The sequence below is a fragment of the Eschrichtius robustus genome, chromosome 17 (genome assembly GCF_028021215.1).
Source record: "Eschrichtius robustus isolate mEscRob2 chromosome 17, mEscRob2.pri, whole genome shotgun sequence".
NCBI lineage: Eukaryota > Metazoa > Chordata > Mammalia > Artiodactyla > Eschrichtiidae > Eschrichtius > Eschrichtius robustus.
In genome coordinates this window covers 84,141,329-84,164,512 of record NC_090840.1, presented here as the reverse complement: position 1 = coordinate 84,164,512, position 23,184 = coordinate 84,141,329, and the positions used below count along the sequence as shown (strand labels likewise).

Sequence of the window (23,184 nt, the reverse complement as noted above, 5' to 3'; positions counted from 1 at the left end):
GTGCCTAACCTTGCTGACTTCTTCAAAGTGGTCCAGGTGGCAGCCCATGAGAAAAGACGTGGGCGCCATGACGAAGTCCAGCATGTGTCGCGACAGGATGGGGACGAAGGTGTGCTGCCACTGCAGGGGGTGCAGGTAGGCCATGAAGCACTCAGCCACGAGCGTCAGCAGAGCCCAGCTGGATGAGAAGAACACGATGTGCTGCTCCGTCAGAAGGCAGGTTAGGATCTGGGGAAGCAACAACACCGCGAGCAAGCCTGAAACACTGTGAGGGCGCCACCCGACGAGGCCGGGCGCGGGGCAGCTTCCACCCTGCCGTCCCCGCGCCACTTGCCGGGACCAAAGCCACCCCGACCCCAGAAAAGTGCTGCCTGCAAATAGCGTGCTCTAGATAAGTGTTCTGAGTAGTTGTGATGCCCCGTTAAGCCAGTTAGCATGAGATGCTCACAGGTGTGGAAGGACGCGTACCTGTAGCACCTTCTCAGGTCTGAAGCGCAGTAAGGGCAGGTGAAGGTCCAGGTCGATGAGGGGGCTTTCGGGGTCTGCTCTCGAGGGAAATACGATCTGTAGTGGTTTCATGTTCAGTATCTGCAATGACCAATTTCCATCATTAGCTCAGGGAGCTGCTCCCAGAGGAGGCTGAAGGCACTGAAATTCACCATTTTGGCTCAGAAAGCGTCTGAGTTAGAAAACAGTTCTGAAGACTCATGCTGTCACCTTCAGTGTCACAGAGAAACAAAACAGTCTAGAGATGATCAAGAGAGCTGCCAGGAACGTTTCATAACGAATTGAGGACTTAATGTCTTTTTCAGCCAAACTCCCTTAAACTCTTTAATTAATTAGGAAACAGTTCATTGACAAAACAAAGATAAACGGCCTCCAGATATCCATCCCAACGAGCACAAACTCTAAATCAAGCATGTTCAAACTAATCTTAACCAGTATGCATTATTCTCGGTTACTACTTATTACGTATTCGCTTATATTTTCAATTTAACAGTCAAAGCTCCTTAAAGACATGGAATTTACAAAAAAATTTTAACGACACTTTATTTTTCTAAATGAGGGTATTTAAAAATGACACTTCAAATACAAATCCCACGTTCACAGGATGCCTATTATGTGTTAAAGGTCGAGGCAGACGTGAAAGGAGGGAGGTGCGGTCCCTCCAAGAAGGTGGAGCTGGGAACAGCAGGGTTAAGCCTCCCCTGGCCTCAGACACACAGGAGGCACTCTGCAAGGGCTCTTCCACGAGCAGATGGAGGGGTCTGAGCATGAGCAGAGCTTTGGGGAAACAGAACAGAAAGAAGCGATCAAATCTGATGACAGAGAGGCTTCCTCTAGGAAAGGCATGAAAGGATGAGAAATGGAGAGCAGCAGAGTATTGGGTCAAGAAAAAGGGCCACAGGACAAAATGCTCACTAGTCACACTTTCTTCCAGCCACCTTAGTCACTATTCTATTTTCACGTTAAAAAACAAAACAAAACAAAAAACAAGAAAAGAGACTGTCATTTCTGACAGTTGGGACATTTGCAAGTGCCTCCGACCATTACTTGGGGCCTCTTTGCTTTCTTGTTCCCAGTTTGGCTACAGAAGCAAGACATTAAAAATAAGGTGGATTCACTTATGTGACCGATGCGTTTGTTTTAAAGCAAAACAAAACAAAGTAAAGCAGAGTTAAGTATTCCAAGTTGTGATGAATTATTAACAATTATAAAGTTTATAATGAAAAACTCTCCTCAGTATTTCAAAAAGGAAATGTGCGAATGGATAAAGAAGATGTAGTACATATACACAGTGGAATATTACTCAGCCATAAAAAAGAATGAAATAATGCCATTTGAAGCAACATGGGTGGACCTAGAGATTGTCGTACTGAGTGAAGTAGGTCAGACAGAGAAAGACAAATATCATATGATATCACTTACATGTGGAATCTAAAAAAAGTGGCGCAAATGAACTTTGTAAAAACAGAAACAGAGTCACAGATTTAGGAAACAAACTTATGGTTACCAGGGGAAAGCCGGGGGGCGGGGGGAGGGATAAACTGGGAGATTGGGATGGACATATACACACTACTATATATAAAACAGATGGCTAATAAGGACCTACCACACAGCACAGGGAACTCTACTCAATACTCTGTAATGACCTATGCGGGAAAAGGATCTAAAGAATGGGTATATGTATATGTATAACTGATTCACTTTGCTCTACACCTGAAACTAATACAACATTGTGAATCAACTATACTCTAATAAAAATTTTTAAAAAATCAAAATCAAAAATGACCAAATCAAAAAAAAGGAAATGTGTCAGCCAGACACCCCATTAAAGATAAGAACCAGGACTTCCCTGGTGGTGCAGTGGTTAAGGATCCGCCTGCCAATGCAGGGGACATGGGTTTGAGCCCTGGTCTGGGAAGATCCCACATGGCACGGAGCAACTAAGCCCATGCGCCACAACTACTGAGCCTGTGCTCTAGAACCCACGTGCCACAACTACTGAGCCCGCGTGTTGCAACTACGGAAGCCCACGCACCTAGAGCCCGTGCTCCGCAACAGGAGAGGCCACTGCACCACAATGAAGAGTAGCCCCTGCTCGCCGCAACTAGAGAAAGCCTGCGCACAGCAACAAAGACCCAATGCAGCCAAAAAAAAAGATAAGAACCAACCACATACGTGAGTCGCTCTACCAGCAACATTGCTACTGCGATGTTTCAGGTGCTGTGGTAGCAACTTCACAGCACTCAATACTCACGCTCTCTGAGGTGGGTTCTGTTATTCTACCCACTTTACAGATGAAGAAACTGAGGAGGGAGAGAGATTTGAGGTAAATACTTTGTAAATTTCAACTCGATTGGCGCTCCAGAAAAACAATAGGCTTCGCACACAGAGCAACATAGAAAGTGACTTGGGAATAGTAAGAAGAAAAACGTGACTAGAGCCTCCCTCAAGCCTCTTAGATAGCCTCAACCACCAGAGGGCAGACAGCAGAAGCAAGAAAAACTACAATCCTGCAGCCTGTGGACCAAAAACCACATTCACAGGAAGATAGACAAGATGAAAAGGCAGAGGGCTATATACCAGATTAAGGAACAAGATAAAACCCCAGAAAAACAACTAAAGGAAGTGGAGATAGGCAACCTTCCAGAAAAAGAATTCAGAATAATGATAGTGAAGATGATCCAGGATCTCAGGAAAAAGAATGGAGGCAAAGATCGAGAAGATGCAAGAAATGTTTAACAAAGACCTAGAAGAATTAAAGAACAAACAAACAGAGATGAACAATACAATAACTGAAATGAAAACTACACTAGAAGGAATCAATAGCAGAATAACTGAGGCAGAAGAACGGATAAGTGACCTGGAAGACAGAACGGTGGAATTCACTGCTGTGGAACAGACTAAAGAAAAAAGAATGAAAAGAAATGAAGACAGCATAAGAGACCTCTGGGACAACGTTAAACGCAACAACATTCGCATTGTAGGGGTCCCAGAAGGAGAAGAGAGAGAGAAAGGACCAGAGAAAACATCTGAAGAGATTATAGTCAAAAACTTCCCTAACATGGAAAAGGAAATAGCCACCCAAGTCCAGGAAGCGCAGAGAGTCCCATACGGGATAAACCCAAGGAGAAACACGCCGAGACACACAGTAATCAAATTGGGAAAAATTAAAGACAAAGAAAAATTATTGAAAGCAGCAAGGGAAAAAAGACAAATAACATACAAGGGAACTCACATAAGGTTAACAGCTGATTTCTCAGCAGAAACTCTACAAGCCAGAAGGGAGTGGCATGATATACTTAAAGTGCTGAAAGGGAAGAACCTACAACCAAGATTACTCTACCCAGCAGGGATCTCATTTAGATTTGATGGAGAAATCAAAAGCTTTGCAGACAAGCAAAAGCTAAGAGAATTCAGCACCACCAAACCAGCTCTACAACAAATGCTACAGGAACTTCTCTAAGTGGGAAACACAAGAGAAGAAAAGGACCTACAAAAACAAACCCAAAACAATTAAGAAAATGGTCATAGGAACATACATATCGATAATTACCTTAAACGTGAATGGATTAAATGCTCCAACCAAAAGACACAGGCTTGCTGAATGGATACAAAAACAAGACCCATATATATGCTGCCTACAAGAGGCCCACTTCTGACCTAGGGACACATACAGACTGAAAGGGAGGGGACGGAAAAAGATATTCCATGCAAACGGAAATCAAAAGAAAGCTGGAGTTGCTATACTCATATCAGATAAAATAGACTTTAAAATAAAGAATGTTACAAGAGACAAGGAAGGACACTACATAATGATCAAGGGATCAATCCAAGAAGAAGATATAACAATTATAAATATATATGCACCCAACATAGGAGCACCTCAATACATAAGGCAACTGCTAACAGCTATAAAAGAGGAAATCGACAGTAACACAGTAATAGTGGGGGATTTAACACCTCACTTACACCAATGGACAGATCATCCAAAATGAAAATAAATAAGGAAACAGAAGCTTTAAATGACACAATAGACCAGATAGATTTAATTGATATTTATAGGACATTCCATCCAAAAACAGCAGATTACACTTTCTCCTCAAGTGCACACGGAACATTCTCCAGGATAGATCACATCTTGGGTCACAAATCAAGCCTCAGTAAATTTAAGAAAATTGAAATCATATCAAGCATCTTTTCTGACCACAACGCTATGAGATTAGAAATGAATTACGGGGAAAAAATCATAAAAAATACAAACACATTGAGGCTAAACAATATGTTACTAAATAACCAAGAGATCACTGAAGAAATCAAAGAGGAAATCAAAAAATACCTAGAGACAAATGACAATGAAAACACGACGATCCAAAACCTGTGGGATGCAGCAAAAGCAGTTCTAATAGGGAAGTTTATAGCTATACAAGCCTACCTAAAGAAACAAGAAAAATCTCAAGTAAACAATCTAACCTTACACCTAAAGGAGCTAGAGAAAGAAGAACAAACAAAACCCAAAGTTAGCAGAAGGAAAGAAATCATAAAGATCAGAGCGCAAATAAATGAAAGAGAAACAAAGAAAACAATAGCAAAGATCAATAAAATGAAAAGCTGGTTCTTTGAGAAGATAAACAAAATTGATAAGCCATTAGCCAGACTCATCAAGAAAAAGAGGGCGAGGACTCAGATCAATAAAATTAGAAATGAAAAAGGAGAAGTTACAACAGACACCGTAGAAATACAAAGCATCCTAAGAGACTACTACAAGCAACTCTATGCCAATAAAATGGACAACCTGGAAGAAATGGACAAATTCTTAGAAAGGTATAACCTTCCAAGACTGAAGCAGGAAGAAACAGAAAATATGAACAGACCAATCACAAGTAATGAAACTGAAACTGTGATTAAAATCTTCCAGCAAACAAAAGTCCAGGACCAGATGGCTTCACAGGTGAATTCTATCAAACATTTAGAGAAGAGCTAACACCCATCCTTCTCAAACTCTTCCAAAAAATGGCAGAGGAAGGAACACTCCCAAACTCATTCTATGAGGCCACCATCACCCTGATACCAAAACCAGACAAAGACACTACAAAAAAAGAAAATTACAGACCAATATCACTGATGAATATAGATGCAAAAATCCTCAACAAAATACTAGCAAACAGAATCCAACAACACATTAAAAGGATCATACACCACGATCAAGTGGGATTTATCCCAGGGATGCAAGGATTCTTCAATATACGCAAATCAATCAATGTGATACACCATATTAACAAATTGAAGAATAAAAACCATATGATCATCTCAATAGATGCAGAAAAAGCTTCTGACAAAATTCAACACCCATTTATGATTAAAAACTCTCCAGAAAGTGGGCATAGAGGGAAACTACCTCAACATAATAACGGCCATATACAACAAACCCACAGCAAACATCATTCTCAATGGTGAAAAACTGAAAGCACTTCCTCTAAGATCAGGAACGAGACAAGGATGTCCACTCTCACCTCTATTATTTAACATAGTTCTGGAAGTCTTAGCCACGGCAATCAGAGAAGAAAAAGAAATAAAAGGAATACAAATTGGAAAAGAAGAAGTAAAACTGTCACTGTTTGCGGATGACATGATACTATACATAGAGAATCCTAAAAATGCCACCAGAAAACTACTAGAGCTAATCAATGAATTTGGTAAAGTTGCAGGATACAAAATTAATGCACAGAAATCTCTTGCTTTCCTATACACTAATGATGAAAAATCTGAAAGAGAAATTACAGAAACACTCCCATTTACCATTGCAACAAAAAGAATAAAATACCTAGGAATAAACCTACCTAGGGAGACAAAAGACCTGTATGCAGAAAACTATAAGACACTGATGAAAGAAATTAAAGATGATACCAACAGATGGAGAGATATACCATGTTCTTGGATTGGAAGGATCAATATTGTGAAAATGACTATACTACCCAAAGCAATCTACAGATTCAATGCAATCCCTATCAAATTACCAATGGCATTTTTTACAGAACTAGGACAAATCATCTAAAAATTTGTATGGAGACACAAAAGACCCCAAATAGCCAAAGCAGTCTTGAGGGAAAAAAACGGAGCTGGAGGAATCAGACTCCCTGACTTCAGACTATACTACAAAGCTACAGTAATCAAGACAATATGGTACTGGCACAAAAACAGAAACACAGATCAATGGAACAAGATAGAAAGCCCAGAGATTAACCCACGCACCTATGGTCAACTAATCTATGACAAAGGAGGCAAAGATATACGATGGAGAAAAGACAGTCTCTTCAATAAGTGGTGCTGGGAAAACTGGACAGCTAACATGGAAAAGAATGAAATTAGAATACTCCCTAACACCATACACAAAAATAAACTCAAAATGGATTAGAGACCTAAATGTAAGACCGGACACTATAAAACTCTTAGAGGAAAACACAGGCAGAACACTCTTTGACATACATCACAGCAAGATCTTTTTTGATCCACCTCCTAGAGTAATGGAAATAAAAACAAAAATAAACAAATGGGACCTAATGAAACTTCAAAGCTTTTGCACAGCAAAGGAAACCATAAACAAGACGAAAAGACAACCCTCAGAATGGGAGAAAATATTTGCAGACGAATCAATGGACAAAGGATTAATCTCCAAAATATATAAACAGCTCATTCAGCTCAATTTTAAAGAAACAAACAACCCAACCCAAAAATGGGCAGAAAACCTAAATAGACATTTCTCCGAAGAAGACATACAGATGGCCAAGAAGCACATGAAAGGATGCTCAACATCACTAATTATTAGAGAAATGCAAATCAAAACTACAATGAGGTATCACCTCACACCAGTTAGAATGGGCATCATCAGAAAATCTACAAACAACAAATGCTGGAGAGGGTGTGGAGAAAAGGGAACCCTCTTGCACTGTTGGTGGGAATGTAAATTGATACAGCCACTATGGAGAACAATATGGAGGTTCCTTAAAAAACTAAAAATAGAATTACCATATGATCCAGCAATCCCACTACTGGGCATATACCCAGAGAAAACCATAATTCAAAAAGACACATGCACCCCAATGTTCATTGCAGCACTATTTACAATAGCCAGGTCATGGAAGCAACCTAAATGCCCATCGACAGACAAATGGATAAAGAAGTTGTGGTACATATATACAATGGAATATTACTCAGCCATAAAAAGGAACGAAATTGAGTCATTTGTGGAGACGTGGATGGATCTAGAGACTGTCATACAGAGTGAAGTAAGTCAGAAACAGAAAAACAAATATCGTATATTAACGCATGTACGTGGAACCTAGAAAAATGGTATAGATGAACCCGTTTGCAGGGCAGAAGTTGAGACACAGATGTAGAGAACAAACGTATGGACACCCAGGGGGTGAAACCGCGGTGGGGTGGAGATGGTGGTGTGCTGAATTGGGCGATTGAGACTGACATGTATACACTGATGTGTATAAAATTGATGACTGATTAAAAAAAATAATAATTAAAAAAGAAAAAAAGAAAAACGTGTGTGTTTCACTGGACACACCCAATTATGCCCATCATTTGAAAAGCAAGTAACATCTGAACTTCTAGAGGGCAGAGATAGAAGCAAAGCAGGCCCGGGGACGCGGGGTGCCCCTAGAGCCTTTGCTCCCCTCAGGCCAGTGGTCCAGGTGGTCAGAGAAAGGGCTGGGTCCTCGCCTCCTCACTCCCCACACTGTGGGGCCTCCCACCTCCTCCTGTCAGTACAGGTGAGAGCTGACCCCACCCAGAATTAACAGGAAACGGCAGCTCGGGGCCCATGCACACTATTCAAGACACAAGGTGCACAGCTCACGACTATTACCTATGACAACCTCTAGCCTGACGTTGGTTTGCGGTGGGTTCTGGAAAACACTGCTGAATCAGCTCCTGCGTCAGATGAAACTGGCCTAAACTGACCTCTTGGATTTCTTCACAACAATAAACAGCCACTATCCTACAGCACTCCCTGAAACAAATGATGACCCTTATACCAACTTGGACCCAAGAGCTAATTAGACTTGTTAGTGGAGGATCCCAATGACAAGTCTGATCCAAACTCAGTCCACTGGGACAAACCACGAGCACCAACATGCAGACCCTGGCTGAATGAGCACTGCTGGCCGATGCTGAAACATTCTCTCATTCATTCACCGAACAGAGCTCCATGGGACAGCAGCTAAGCGCTGGACATGGCAGTAGGTCCTGGAAATGCAGTTCTGAACGTGGCCTCTGTCCTCATGCAGCTCAGAGTCTGATGGAGAAAATGGACATTGAACAAAAAACAGGCACACACCAGCCCTAACTGCAGGCGTGCTGAACTCTGCAGGAGAGCGGGCTGCTGTGAGAGAGACGGTGTGGGAGACACTGCTCTGGAGAACTGATGTCTGAGCCAGGCCTGGGAAAGGAGCAGGAGCTGGAGGGGGAAGATGGAGAGAGGGGTACTTCCGGGAACAGCACATGCAAGGGCCCTGTGGCAGCACCTGCCAGGGACCCACAGGAGTCCAGTGTAGCTGGAGAACAGTGAGCAAGGGGGTGAGTGGAGCTGGACAGGGCTGAATGGTGACGCAGGGGCCAGGGATGCAGGTCTGGGTGAAGGAGATGAGTGAGAAACAAGTGAGGGGTTTTAAGCACAAAAGGAAAGTCCAGTTTATAGATTTTAATGATCTCTCCAGCCACAGTGCAAAAGCATGAACTGAATATAAGGTCAAGAATGGACATGGACAGACCAGTGGTTCCCTAAGTCGTGTAGGTGGGAGAAGCTGTTGGCCCAGAACAGGGGTGGCAGTGAAAGTGTGTAAACTGGAAACAGGCACTGGAGACAGACCGATAGGGTGGACGTGGGACAAAAAGGCATCGAGAACGTCCCCAGTCGACTTTCCCACTGGGGGTGGTAGAAATGGAGGAACCAAATGTTAATTAATCCAAGATTCCAAAACTCGTGGATTACAGAAAACTCGTGTAATTACTGTTTATACATTGCTTCCGTTCAAAGGTAGAATACAAGGAATCACACACAGTAAACTGTAAACCTGTTCCTAACTCAGGGAATTTGGTTCACTGCTACAGCAGGTCCTCAATGAGCAGGTACTGAGTTTCTAGAATAAGAATGTAAACTTTGATGATTTCACTGCACAAAAATACCAGTTACCCACAAAATAAAGATGAGTGCCTGGCACGGAAATCCAGCAAATGTTCCCCACAAAGGTTTCTGGGAGTGGGACCAAGGTAGACAGACATCCTGCCCTGCCTCGGGCCGGGAATGCACTTGGCAGGGTGTCCCCCCCACCCCACCCCCCGAGCAGACTGCTGGGTTTAGGGTAATAGTAAGTATATACACTTTAAGTTCATAATCACAAATATCCTAATAAATTATTTTTTCAACTGTCCATAATAATCAAAATATAGGAAAACAAGATTTATATGTATAATCTTCCAGAGGGGACGAATACAGTGAAACTGACTTGACATTTACTGTACATTTCAAGACGTTTATTTAATAGATGTCTGTTTTTTAAAAAGGAAGCATCCCACAGTTAAATGAGTTTGGAAATCGCTGAGTCAAACAGGTTTCATCACACAGTTTAGCTGTCTGACATGTTACTCGACGAAAGGGGAATGAGGTCTTTCTCAAACTTTCCTTAACCCTGAAACCTCCCATCAAAAACAGCCAATAACATTTGAGAACAGTTTTTCACAGAACTCAGTTTAGGAAACGCTTCTCTATCAATTAAATAACAGAATGGCGCTGTGAATAACAACCACAACAAAAAAAACAAACAAACAAAACCAAACCAGTTACTTTTTACTAACCACACTGGACAGGAGAAAACATTAACAAGTTAAATAGAATACCCGATACTCCAGACAAAAAAAACAAAAGGGAAATTTGTAATTTAAGTAAATTTTATGTGTTTTCTGAATAGCAAGTAATGAATTAACATGTTAACCACTAAAGGGGCCTATTACTAGCTCAACATCTATTTATCATGAGCCACTCAGCAAAACTCAGGCCTAAATATTTGACTTCAGACCAAAATTTTATTTTAAAATTTTTAGAAAATATATTTTCTAATTTATTTCTAGTTTTCTGACCTTTGGAAACAGTGTATAAAATGCTTCTGTAAGGAACTTGAGAAGCATAATTTAAAGAAAGCTAGAACTTAAGAAAATCATTTAAAACATTTAAACCATCTTCATCAATGTGGTACATATATACAATGGAATACTACTCAGCCATAAAAAAGAACAAAATAATGCCATCTGCAGCAACACGGATGGACCTAGAGATTATCATACTAAGTGAAGTAAGTCAGAAAGAGAAAGACAAATACCATATGATATCGCTTACATGTGGAATCTAAACTATGGCACAAATGAACCTATCTATGAAACTGAAACAGAATCATGGACACAGAGAACAGACTGGTGGTTGCCAAGGGGGAAGGGGTTGGGGGAGGGATGGGTTGGGAGTTTGGGGTTGGCAGATACAAACTGTTATATATAGAATGGATAAACAACGAGGTCCTACTGTATAGCACAGAGAACTATATTCGCTATCCTATGATAAACCATAATGGAAAAAAAAATTTTTTTTAATGTATATATATGTATAACTGAATCACTTTGCTGTACAGCAGTAATTAACACAACATTGTAAATCAACCACACATCAATTAAAAACAAACGAATAAACCATCTTCATCATATTACTTTTACAATTTGCAAAGAAAAAACAAGACAATTCCGGATTTAATTACCAAATGGAGTGGTCCAGGAGGCGGGCTAGGTATTAAAGATAGTTTTGCAGCAAAATCTTTTATATGGTTGTCAACTTCGAAATCTTTACAGATCTTCAGATGAGTCAATAAACTGAAATTGAAAGAAAAATCAAATCACAAAATAAATCCGAGAATCCAATGGTCATCCTCTCCATTGCTAATCAAGGCTGAAATCTCTGTGTCAGGAGTTCCGGGAGTTTACACCAACAGGGGAAGGATCTGGGTGTGAGACGGCAGAAGCCTGGCTGCCCAGGGCGGGGGGGCGTCTGGAAGGGGCATAGGCAAGCTTTTCAGGGAGTGTGTGCAGCTCACCAGGAGAGGCAGTCCTTGAGGGCGTTGTAATAGGGGAACCTGGAAACCACACACACGGCAAAGGGCACGAAGCAGCCGGCCGCGCTCCGGCCCAGCCCTGACGCCTCCCAGCGCATCTGGCCGTTGTAGAAGCAGTACTCGTCCTGGAGAGAAAGCAACAGCGCGTCACCTGCCGACCCGCAAATCCCAGTCTCCACTGTCGATGGTGCCGGCCTCTCCAGACAGAAAGGACACTGGACAGGGGCGGGACAGCTGTCCTCAGCACGCCTGGCCACTCCCGCCCGTTTCACTGCCACGTGCGAGCGAGCACCGGCCTCTCTCCACCAACACCGACGGGGCCCCGTGGGGAGCTCACTCTGTCTGAGTGAGGTGCTGGGGTTACAGAGACGGGAAGACCGGTCCCCGCCCTGGAGAAGCTCGCCGCCTTCAGTGAGAAGGAACCACGGTTAGAACACAATGAGACAAGAAGGGGCTCTGCTTAAAAAGCGAAAAGGCAATATTCAAGAGGGCCTGGGAGCCAGGTGGGCATCACGGGCCAGAAGAGAGAGCAGGAGGGGCCTCGGCCCGTGATGGGGGGATCTCAGGCAGAAAAGAACACAGCAGTGGGGTTCCAGAAGGCACAGCTCTCTGCACAGCTTACAAGGGGCACAATATGGGGGGCCCACCATATATGCGGGAAAAAACATGATTCGAAAAGATACACGCACCCCAATGTTCTTAGCCGCACTATTTACAGTAGTCGGGACATGGAAGCAACCTAAGTGTCCACTGACAGGTGAACGGATAAAGAAGATGTGGTGGTACATATATACAAGGAATACTACTCAGCCATAAAAAGAATAAAATAATGCCATTTGCAGCAACATGGATGGACCTAGAGATGATCATACTAAGCGAAGTAAGTCAGACACACAAAGACAAATACCATATGATATCCCTTATATGTGGAATCTAAAAAGATGAGACAAATGAACTTATTTACAAAACAGAAACAGCATCACAGACATAGAAAACAAACTTACGGTTACCAAATAGGAAAGCGGGGAAGGGATAAATTAGGAGTTTGGGATTAAAATATATATACTACTATATATAAAACTGATAACCAACAAGGACCTACTGTATAGCACAGACATTCAACACCTCGTAAAAACCTATAAAAGAATCTGAAAAAGGAATATATATGTATATATACGTATAACTGAATCACTTTGCTGTACGCTGAAACCAACACAACATTGTAAATCAACTATATTTCAATAAAAATTTTAAAACTACATTAAAAAAATATGTTGGGTGCCCGGGTCCTCTGGGGCTGGAAGTAGGCAGCCAGTCACCCTGTACCTTCTGGTCCATCCATGTCCCCTACAAACTCCCCAAGGCCAGCTGGTTCACACACAGGGCCCTGGCCAGAAAACACTCCCCAAACGCGTGACGACTGAGTTATCCTCTCAAAACCTCAGCCCAGGCACCTGTCACACATGAAAGGTGAAAACAACTCAAAGGTCCACCAGCTGAGGAACAGAGAAGCAGACCGTGGTTTATACACACCGTGGAATATCACTCAGCTACTAAAAGGAGGGAAGCGCTGACATGTGCTCCGACATGGATGAACTCTGAAAACATCACACTAAGTGAGAGAAACTGGATACAAAAGGACACGTATAGTATGATTCCACTTATATGAAATGTTCAGAATAGGCAAAGCCGCAGAAGCAGAAGCAGAGGGCAGATGAAGGGTGGCCAGGGGCCCAGGGGCAGCAGGGACTGGGGAGGCATTGCCGATGAGACAACTCTGCCTTTTGGGGTGACGAACATGTTTTGGAACTAGACAGTGGTGATGGTGGCACAACATTGTGAAGGTACTTAATGCCACTGAATCATACATTTTTTAATGGCTAAAATGGTGATTGCCATATTATGTGTATTTCACTGCAAAAGAAAAAACCCACAGCCTAGACCCAGTTTCAGAGGGAAGTTGGGGGAATCACGTACGTGCAGGGGTCGGTAGTACTGGGCAACCACACCGTAGGTTCTATTGCCGCAGACATCAGTCAGCACCAGAAAGTGGACGCAGTCCTCCTTGGGCTCAGAGGCCACACACACGCCCCCTGTAGGCAGAAAAAAGAAAGAAGGAACCTCATTCTGGCCACGTGGCATCCACCGTGAGGCCTGGGCTATCCATAAGCGACAGGACACGTCCCTCTCTGTCCACTGTGGCACTCTGACGGCCAGATGTGCTAATTCTTCAGGCCGTGCACCACCTGCCTCAGTCCCTCCCGCTCAGCAGCAATTTCTTTGCTGGCACTCTGTGCTCTGAAGACTTTGTGACGGATCATGGGAACGGGCCCCCAGACAGACCCTTCAGGGCGCACCTGGGGTGGTAGCCATTTCCTGAGCCCAGTGGGGAAGGGGGTGTCCCAGCCCATCCAGGAGAGCAGGAAATCGCATCAATTTCTCTGTGGAGCCTCCGGACAGGTCCTTCTGTCAAGCCCTCAGTCTGAGTTTTCTACACCAGGCACTTGAACATCTCTCAGTGAGAGAAATGAAGCCAGAGCATAAGCCCGCTCGTCAGCAGGAACTGGCCAGTCTGGGAAAAGGCCGGCCCGTGCGCACCTGGGAAGCAGAGCTGCGGCAGGGCGAGCAGGTCCACGCCGTTGGGGATGCCCACGTCCTCGGGGTCCTGGCCCCTGGGGCCGCCGGGGTGGCCCTTCGAGGGCTCCGCCTTGGGCCTCTCTCTCTTCTTCCGGAAGGAGCGCCTCCTGGTCTTCCCCGGCGTCACACAGCTCACGCCGGCCGGCTGACTGTCCTCCTTAGTGACAAACGGAGGCACGAAGACCGACAGGACCTCCGGATCCAGAGAAGACAGGCTCTTGACTCCCTTTTTCTGGGCGACCTAAAGCAGGTGGAAATAAGAGTCGGCGCAGCGGTGCCAGCCCTGCTCTGTCCGACCTTCCCATCGTAGCATCTGCTGTCTTCTGGCCTCTCCACCCCCCAGACCCCCGGTGGAGTTCTGCATCACATGCCTGGCTTTTCCCACCAGCAGCTCGAGACGGTAAGGAATTGCTTTTAGGAAATCTCAGGCCCTACACTCAGCGAGTGACGGACCCCTTCAGAGCCTGGCCCTTCAGCTGCTAACGGGGACGCCAAGACTGGCCCCTTGGCTCCAAGGCTTGGTTCTGGGCCGGCGCCGCGATGGAGATCTGGGTTCAGATCCCAGCGCTGTGGGAACCACGGCAGCAAATTACTTGGTCCCTCTGAGCTTCCCTTTCGAGAGGCGAGTGCAGGGACTCACAGGTCAAGCGCTCAGCCCCCGTGGGCCCCCAGGAGGCCCCCCGTCCCGTCCCCCCAGAGGCTGGTGGGGACGGCGAGCCCCAAGAAGGGCTCTGCATCTTGTCAAACCCACATGGGCATGTTTGCCAACACGTGCCCGCCTCGCCAACTGGGCCACCGCACACGTTAGTTCTGTCACCTCCGGCCTGGGAGGACACAAGGAGGAGTGAGGAAGGCCCTGATGGACACAGAGGAGAGCCACCTCCTCCCGCCAGACCGTCCCAGGATCCGTAAAAGGGGCTTCTTAGCCTCAGTTCTTTTAAACTTCAACTTGGTCCAAGATCTGTTTAACCTTTTATCTTTTCCTTCTTCCCCAAATAACATAAGTCACCTTCTCTCTCTTTTTCTTTCTAGTGAGTTAGGACTAAACAAACACTGGTGCCAGCTTGATTTCAGGTCTTCCAAGGAAGGTATTGATATTATGAACTGCAGTCTGTCCACGAGAAGGAAGGGCTGCCAAGCCAGCTAAAGACAGAAAAGAGTAAAGCAGGATTCTCTGGGTGTAAAAGATACAGAAGGTAAGAGGTGGCCGTCATGGTGGGGAGTGGGTAACATACGGTCTTTGAGGACCCTAGAAATGGCATCAGGAAGAACATCACTGTCACCAGAGAAATGTGGCCTTGACTGGCAGAAAAGGAATAGCCAGCATCAACATTTTGGTAAGAATCAGTGGTACCAACAGGGGACTAATTACACTTAAAAGCATATCTACAATGACAGCATTTTCAGTCAGTAAATACACTCTAAACTCAATACGCTATTTTTATGCGATGTAATGTGAATTCAGATAAGAGTTTCTTTACATTTGGGGAAAAAAGTTAATGCCAGTAGGAACCAACACCAAACATGGGAAATCCCTACTGCTGTATAATTTAAAAACCTTTTGTGTATCATGCACGAAAGGAATCCTTTTCTTTACTTGTATGAAACCTCTTCTAAAACCTTCCTATCAAAATCCAGCAGTTCTGACCTAATTCTCTATGGAAACATGCTCGTCTATCTCCTCCGCACGTGAGACGTTATATCCACAGAGACTGGGCGATACCTCACCTCACCTCACTGCAGGACAGCTCTTGGTATAAATTACAGTCAGAGGAGCAAACGAGTCCCCTCATTGATCGACCCCTTTTCCTGAAACTTCCCAAGGCCGCCTCCTTTCTGCAATTTCACCTCTCCAGCCCTCTCCCTGGCAGCCCCCTGCAGACAGACCCCCAGGGCCAATCCTTGGCCCCAGTCCCGCCTCATGCAACAGCCTGCAGGGCAGTCTCTACACTCCTGCGGTTCCAGGTATGCACACAGGGACAGCTCCCAGGGTTCTGCCCCCAGGGGTGGGGCCTCTGTGCCATCCCAGCTGTACCCAACTGGCTCCCAATATACGCGGTGAGTCCCTTAAACTTAGTTTCAAAAATTAAGGCCACACTTATTTCCAAAGACTTGATCATCCACCTCTCTGCTCCTCTGTGGGCAGCATGACACCACTCGGGCATCTAGAGCGGGACCGGCGCTATGGCCCCTCACTCCCCATCGGGAAACCCACATCTCGACGGTGGGCCGCAGAAAGGTCTCTGAAAAAAGCCCAGCTGCTGCCCCATCTGCACCACGTTTGCAAACCCTTGGCTCAGAGTAGGTACAGATTCACCATGAACTAATCTTCCTGGTTGCTGCCGAGAGAAGAACAACAGCCCCGCCTCCTCCCACCTGGCCCGACGTCCACTCTCCCAAAGGGGGGGGGGGGTCCCCCATCTAAAGAGCACACATGACTCTTCCCTCACCTGCCCCAACAGTCGTGGCTCCAGCTGCCCGGCGCCAGCCTCTTACCCCCAGCAAACCAGCCCTGCAGACCCATCTCTGTCCCTCAGCCAGACCTAAAAAGTGTGTTTGTTTCTACACATTACCATCCTCACACATATTCCCGTGCAGGTATCACACGGTGCATGTGTCACGTGACAGGCCGACCACCTGCACTGGTTGTGCACCTGGCAGCAGGCCAGCCTGCTTCCAAAGCCAGGGCGCCCAAGCCACTCATGACTGAAGCCCTCAGTCATCTCAGCACATGCGCCTTTGTCACGATGCTGTGCTTCTCCCTGCCCTTCACTCTGCCTGACACGTGCCCTGCCCCCTCCTCACCCCACCTCCGCGCCAGCGACCCCCCCAACACTCACTGGAGGGGGCGTTTCCTCACCCTGCAGCCAGGGACACACACCTCCTCCAGCCATCACGCCCAGATCATCATCTCCTAGAACTTCACCATCCAGAGGCCACCTCCCCATCACCTCCTAGAGCATCGCTGCCCGGCACGGTGGTCCTACATCACCTCCAGAATGGCGGGCCGGGGTGAGGCAGGGATTGTGCGGCCCTCCTCTCTGCAGCCCCACAGGCAGCACAGAGGATGGCTCTGAGTGGAAGCCGTTCCTCCATTCCCACCCTGGCACTCGTGATCTCTTGGAGGTACGCTCAGTCTGCATGGAAAATTGGCCATTACGGTAAAGCCAATGAACTCCGTAATTCCCACTAGCTACCTTTAGTCACTGAAAGTGACGTGGCCACAATCCAGCCAACTTGGCATTTAGCAGTTCGTTACACATCTGTCTTTTTTTTTTTTTTCCTCCGAAATGGAAATCCCTGTTGTCTTTTCTGATTGGATAAGCAATACAGTCTCATTTTAAAAAATTATAACAACAATATAGAAATAATAAAGGAAATAATGATAGAAAGGGAATGCCTTCCCCATAATCCCATGACTCAAAGGTAATCTAAACAGCATGGGATACATGCTTCCCGTTTTTAAAATGTATACATAAATACAACTTTTTCATAAACACAATTATATTTAAATGATTTCATAAGCTTTTTTCCCCATTTAACCATACGGTGTGCTGACTGTCCTGTTGACACTTTAGCATGTCCCACTGTGTACAATTCAGCACCACCCCTGCCCAATCCCCTTCTGATGGACAGCTGGGTTGCTCCCAAGTCTTCATCACGCTAAACAACAGGCAGCAATGAGGTCTCACCCGAATATACTTGCACACGTCTGACTCTGTAATTAGAATAAACTCCTAGGTATTTTATTCTTTTCGTTGTGATGGTAAATGGGATTGTTTCCTTAATTTCTCTTTCTGGTCTTTCATTGTTAGTGTATAAGAATGCAAGAGACTTCTGGGCATTAGTTTTGTATCCTGTGATTTTACCAAATTCATTGATTAGTTCTAGTAGTTTTCTGGTGGCAACTTTAGGAATAAACCTACCTAAGGAGGCAAAAGACCTGTACTCAGAAAACTATAAAACACTGATGAAAGAAATCAAAGATGACACAAACAGATGGAGAAATATATACCATGTTCTTGGATTGGAAGAATCAATCTTGTGAAAATGACTATACTACCCAAAGCAATCTACAGATTCAATGCAATACCTATCAAATTACCAATGGCATTCTTCACAGAATTAGAACAAAAAATGTTACAATTTGTATGGAAACACAAAAACCCCGAATAGCCAAAGCAATCTTGAGAAAGAAAAACAGAGCTGGATGAATCAGGCTCCCCATCTTCAAACAATACTACAAAGCTACAGTAATCAAGACAGTATGGTTACTAGCACAGAAACATAAATAGATCAATGGAACAGGATAGAAAGCCCAGAGATAAACCCACAGACCTATGGTCACCTAATCTATGACAAAGGAGGCAAGAATATACAATGGAGAAAAGACAGCCTCTTCAATAAGTAGTGCCGGAAAAGCTGGACAGTTACATGTAAAAGAATGAAATTAGAACACTACCTAACACCATACACAAAAAGAAACTTGAAATGGATTAAAGACCTAAATGTAAGACCAGACACTATACAACTCTTAGAGGAAAACATAGGAAAAACACTCTTTGACATAAACCACAGCAAGATCTTTCTTGACCCACCTCCTAATGAAAATAAAAACAAAAATAAACAAATGGGACCTAATGAAACTTAAAAGCTTTTGCACAGCAAAGGAAACCATAAACAGGACAAAAAGACAACCCTCAGAATGGGAGAAAATATTTGCAAATGAAGCAACGGACAAAAGATTAATCTCCAAAATATACAAACAGCTCATGGAGCTCAGTATCAAAAAAACAAACAACCCAATCAAAAAATGGGCAGAAGACCTAAATAGAAATCTCACCAAAGAAGACATACAAATGGCCAAGAAGCATATGAAAAGATGCTCAACATCACTAATTATTGGAGAAATGCAAATCAAAACTACAATGAGGTATCACCTCACACTGTCAGAATGGCCATCATCAAAAAATCTACAAACAATAAATGCTGGAGAGGGTGTGGAGAAAAGGGAGCCCTCTTGCATTGTTGGTGAGAATGTAAATTGATACAGCCACTGTGGAGAACGGTATGGAGGTTCCTTAAAAAACTGAAAATAGAACTACCATATGACCCAGCAATCCCACTACGGGGCATATACCCTGAGAAAACCATAATTCAAAAGGACACATGTACCCCAATGTTCATTGCAGCACTATTTACAACACCCAGGACATGGAAACAAGCTAAACGTCCAATGACAGATGAATGGATAAAAAAGATGTGGTGTATATATATATATATATATATATATATATATATACACACACACACACACACACACACACACACAGACACACACAATGGAATATTACTCAGCCATAAAAAGGAACGAAATTGGGTCACTTGTAGAGAAGTGGATGGACCTAGAGTCTGTCATACAGAGTGAAGTAAGTCAGAAACAGAAAAAAACAAATATCGTATATTAATGCATATATATGGAATCTAGAAAAATGGTACAGATGGATGAATCTATTTCCAGGGCAGGAATAGAGACGCAGATGTAGAGAACAGACATGTGGACACGGGGGGAAGGGGAGGGTGGGACGAATTGGGAGATTAGGATTGACATATATACACTACCATGTGTAAAACAGTTAGCTAGTGGGAACCTGCTATAAAGCACAGAGAGCTCAGCTCTGTGTTCTGTGATGACCTAGATGGGTGGGATGGGGGGGGGGAGGTGGGAGGGAGGGGATATACATATGCATATAGCTGATTCACTTCATTGTACAGCAGAAACTAACACAACAGTGTAAAGCAATTATACTCCAATAAAAATAAAATGAAATAAAATAAAAAGAATAAACTCCTGAAAGCGCAATCCTGGGCCCCAGAGAGTTAATATGTTACTTTCTGATACATGTTGCAACTGCCCCTCACCCCGCCCCCCCCACCCCCCCCACCCCCCCAAAGATGATGTCCATTTCCACAGACTCCGCCCAGGGTAGTTTCCTGCTCTTCCCTCCCAGACACTGACTTACTAAAAAGTAAAAAACCACAACACTCTAATTCATGTGAGGCATTGTTAGATGACATAATGGCATTGATCTTCACTATAGGATTGGCTGCCATTTGTGAAATAAAACAGAAAGAGATTTTTTTAAAATGCTCTAGAAGAGTCCAACACAGCTGCCAGTAGCCACATGTGATTATTCAAATTAATATTAAATGAAATACAAAATCCAGTTCCTCAGTGGCACTAGCCACACTTCAAACACCCAGTAGCCACATGTGGCCAGCTGCTACCATACTGGATGGTGGAGGTGAAGAACACTGGTCGTCATCATCTGGAAGGTTTCTGTTGGACAGTGCTGCCCTAGAAATGGAAAGCCAGGATGCTCTCCACTAAAAAACATAAAAATGTGCCTTCACCCGCAAGACTTATGCCAGCGACCTACACTATGAAAGATGCTCTGCGCACTTTTCCACCACCCTGTGATGGATTTGTGATGGATCCCTCCGCATCTATGTGTTTAGTCTCCACAGCAACCAAGGAGTAGAAGGAAATGTAACTGACCACAGTAATTCACTGGGGATTGAACTGTATTTTCGAATTCTTTGTCACTAACCTCAATAAAACAAACACCACCCCGTCTAAGGAATAAATAAAACATAAAGTTAGGACACTACACTATCCTAACATCAAGCTGGATATTTCTCATACCTCTGGGCTTCTGTTTTCATGTGTCACCAAATAGCAATCCCTGAATCGGAGAGAAACGGTGACTTTTAAAAGTAAAATTAAAAGTTATTTAAAAGCCTTGGATATTCAAAATAGAACTGCTATAAAAATAAAACTGAATAAATGATATCCTACGTTTGATTAATTGTAACATTAACGTAGGTCTTACAATGAGAATGTTACTCCATTTCACAACACTCCTCCTTTTCCTGCTCCTTCAACTATTTTTCCCTCCACCCTTTGCCGAACCCGTAACAGAAGCAGAGTACAGAATAAAGAGGCTGAGGGCTAAAATGCAGAGTGGCCGACTGCCCACTCGACTTGCGAAATGTCGTAGTCTGTTTAGTTCAGGAAAGTACCACTGTAAATATTCCGTTGATTTCATCCTCTTCTCATCACGCCAATGAACAGACATGTTGTGATCACCCGAGAAACAAGATGCCCAACTGTGGAGAAGACCCAAACTGAAACCAGGTCATTTCCTATCAGAAGAAAAAGGCGGTAATGCCATTTGGCACTGAGAGGCAGGGAGACAACTCAACTCAATCCACAGGGTCAGAGGAGGCAGAGGCCAAAGGGGGACCCAGACATGATGGAGGTTCGCGGAGTGAGAGGGGGAGGGAAATGCAGAAATCATCGAAATTGGCCTTATACTAAAGCCAAGGCGTAGAGACCACCAAGACATTACCAGACACATTTATCCGGGTTAATGTTTGCAACATTTAGCTCCTCTTGGTGATGCCCGTTCAATCCTGCAGCCCTAAATACTCAAAATGGCTTTCTCTGCCTTTCCTTGCTGTCGTCTGGAACCAGATGAAAGGACCTGTCCAGATAATGAGGCAGTAGAGTCGGGAACTCTCTGGACACACCGAGCACCACCACTAACCCGAGAAAAATATCTGATAGAGTCCCGGACATCTAGGCCAAGGGAAAGAGAGGGCCACAGGGTTCTGGAACTAAGAACAAGTGAGAGCACAGGGAAGAAAAAAGAAGGAGAATGTCCCAAGCTGCGGTCCCGGAGGAAGGGACGCGAGCTTGCCACTTGGGCTGCCAGGGTGCAGAGTGGAGAACGGCGAGGCGGGCTGCAAGTGTTTTACAGTGAAAAACAGCTCGTTTCACCGCATACCGACTAAATGGAGAACGTATAAAGGCGGTCCTTAAATCTACCGAAAATATCCTTATGCTGTGCCTAGAACAGCACCGGCACCTAGGAGACCGTGAATCTGTGGAATGAGTGAAATCATTTAATAGCGGGCAAGGATTCGGTGCTGTGGGCCGCGGAACTCCAGGCGGCCCGGCCGCGTCTTCACCTGACCCAGGTGGGCGTCCTGAGGCAGAGAAGCCGAGCGGGACGAAGCGCTTAGGAAGCGGCCCGACGGACGCGAGCTTCTCCATCACACCTCATCGCGGTGCGTGCGACTCCAGCGGGTCCCCCCCCCCCGAGAGATCCTCCCGGAGGGGAGGGGAGGGGAGGGAGCCCCCAGCCGGCTGCCACTCGCGACTCCACCGCGGCTGCGAGGACAGCTGCTGCTCTCGCCCCGGGAGGCCGGAGGTGGCCGGCCCGGCCGGACCTCGGCGCAGCTTCCCCACCCGGCGGACGCCGGGGGCTCCGTGCGCACCCGGGGGTGGTGCGCGGGGCCCGACCCCGTTCCCCGGCCGCCCCGCCCGCGTCGGTGTCCCCGCCGGGCCTTACCTGCTCGGGGCCACGGAGGCTGTCCCGGGGGGCCCCCAGCAGCGCGCACAGCTCCAGCAACCCCGAGGGCAGCGCCAGGTACTGCGGCGCGGCCTCCGCCATGGCTGCTCCGCGGCCGCGGCCGGCTGGGCGTACCCCGCCCGGGCGCCTCGGGCCACCCGGCCCCGACCCCGCGCCCCGGCCGCAACTTCGCCCGCCGCCCAGCCCAGCGCCCGCGCCCGCGCCCGCGCCCGCGCCAGCTGCAGCCGGCCGGTCCGCGGAGAGCGCCGTCCGCGGGGCGGGACGTGCGGGGCGGGGCCTGGCGGGGGCGGGCTCGGGGCCCGGCGCGAGGTCGTCATTTCCGAACCGGGCCGGCGGGCTCCGGCGCGTGCGCGGCGTCTGAGCGCCCAGCTGCCTCCGTCGGCCCAGCCTCTCCCTGCCGGCAGCCCCCTCCTCGGGGAACCGGGGAAGAGGTGGGCGGGGTC

General features: G+C 45.8%; 1 protein-coding gene across 5 annotated transcripts in view; it reads right to left on the bottom strand.

Annotated features, from left to right (window-relative positions):
• The window catches only part of DENND3 (DENN domain containing 3), a 65,194-nt gene extending 42,308 nt beyond the window's left edge, over positions 1-22,886 (bottom strand). For all 5 annotated transcript variants that reach the window (XM_068525727.1, XM_068525723.1, XM_068525724.1 and 2 more), the window contains exons 1-7: positions 22,721-22,886; positions 14,265-14,544; positions 13,644-13,759; positions 11,649-11,791; positions 11,316-11,427; positions 469-588; positions 10-228 (exon numbers count right to left, since the gene is read on the bottom strand). In XM_068525727.1, the coding sequence (XP_068381828.1) occupies positions 10-228; positions 469-588; positions 11,316-11,427; positions 11,649-11,791; positions 13,644-13,759; positions 14,265-14,544; positions 22,721-22,822 (1,092 nt within the window). In that variant the 5' untranslated portion in view covers positions 22,823-22,886. The remainder of the gene's footprint in view (positions 1-9; positions 229-468; positions 589-11,315; positions 11,428-11,648; positions 11,792-13,643; positions 13,760-14,264; positions 14,545-22,720) is intronic.
• Positions 22,887-23,184: the final 298 nt, after the last annotated feature.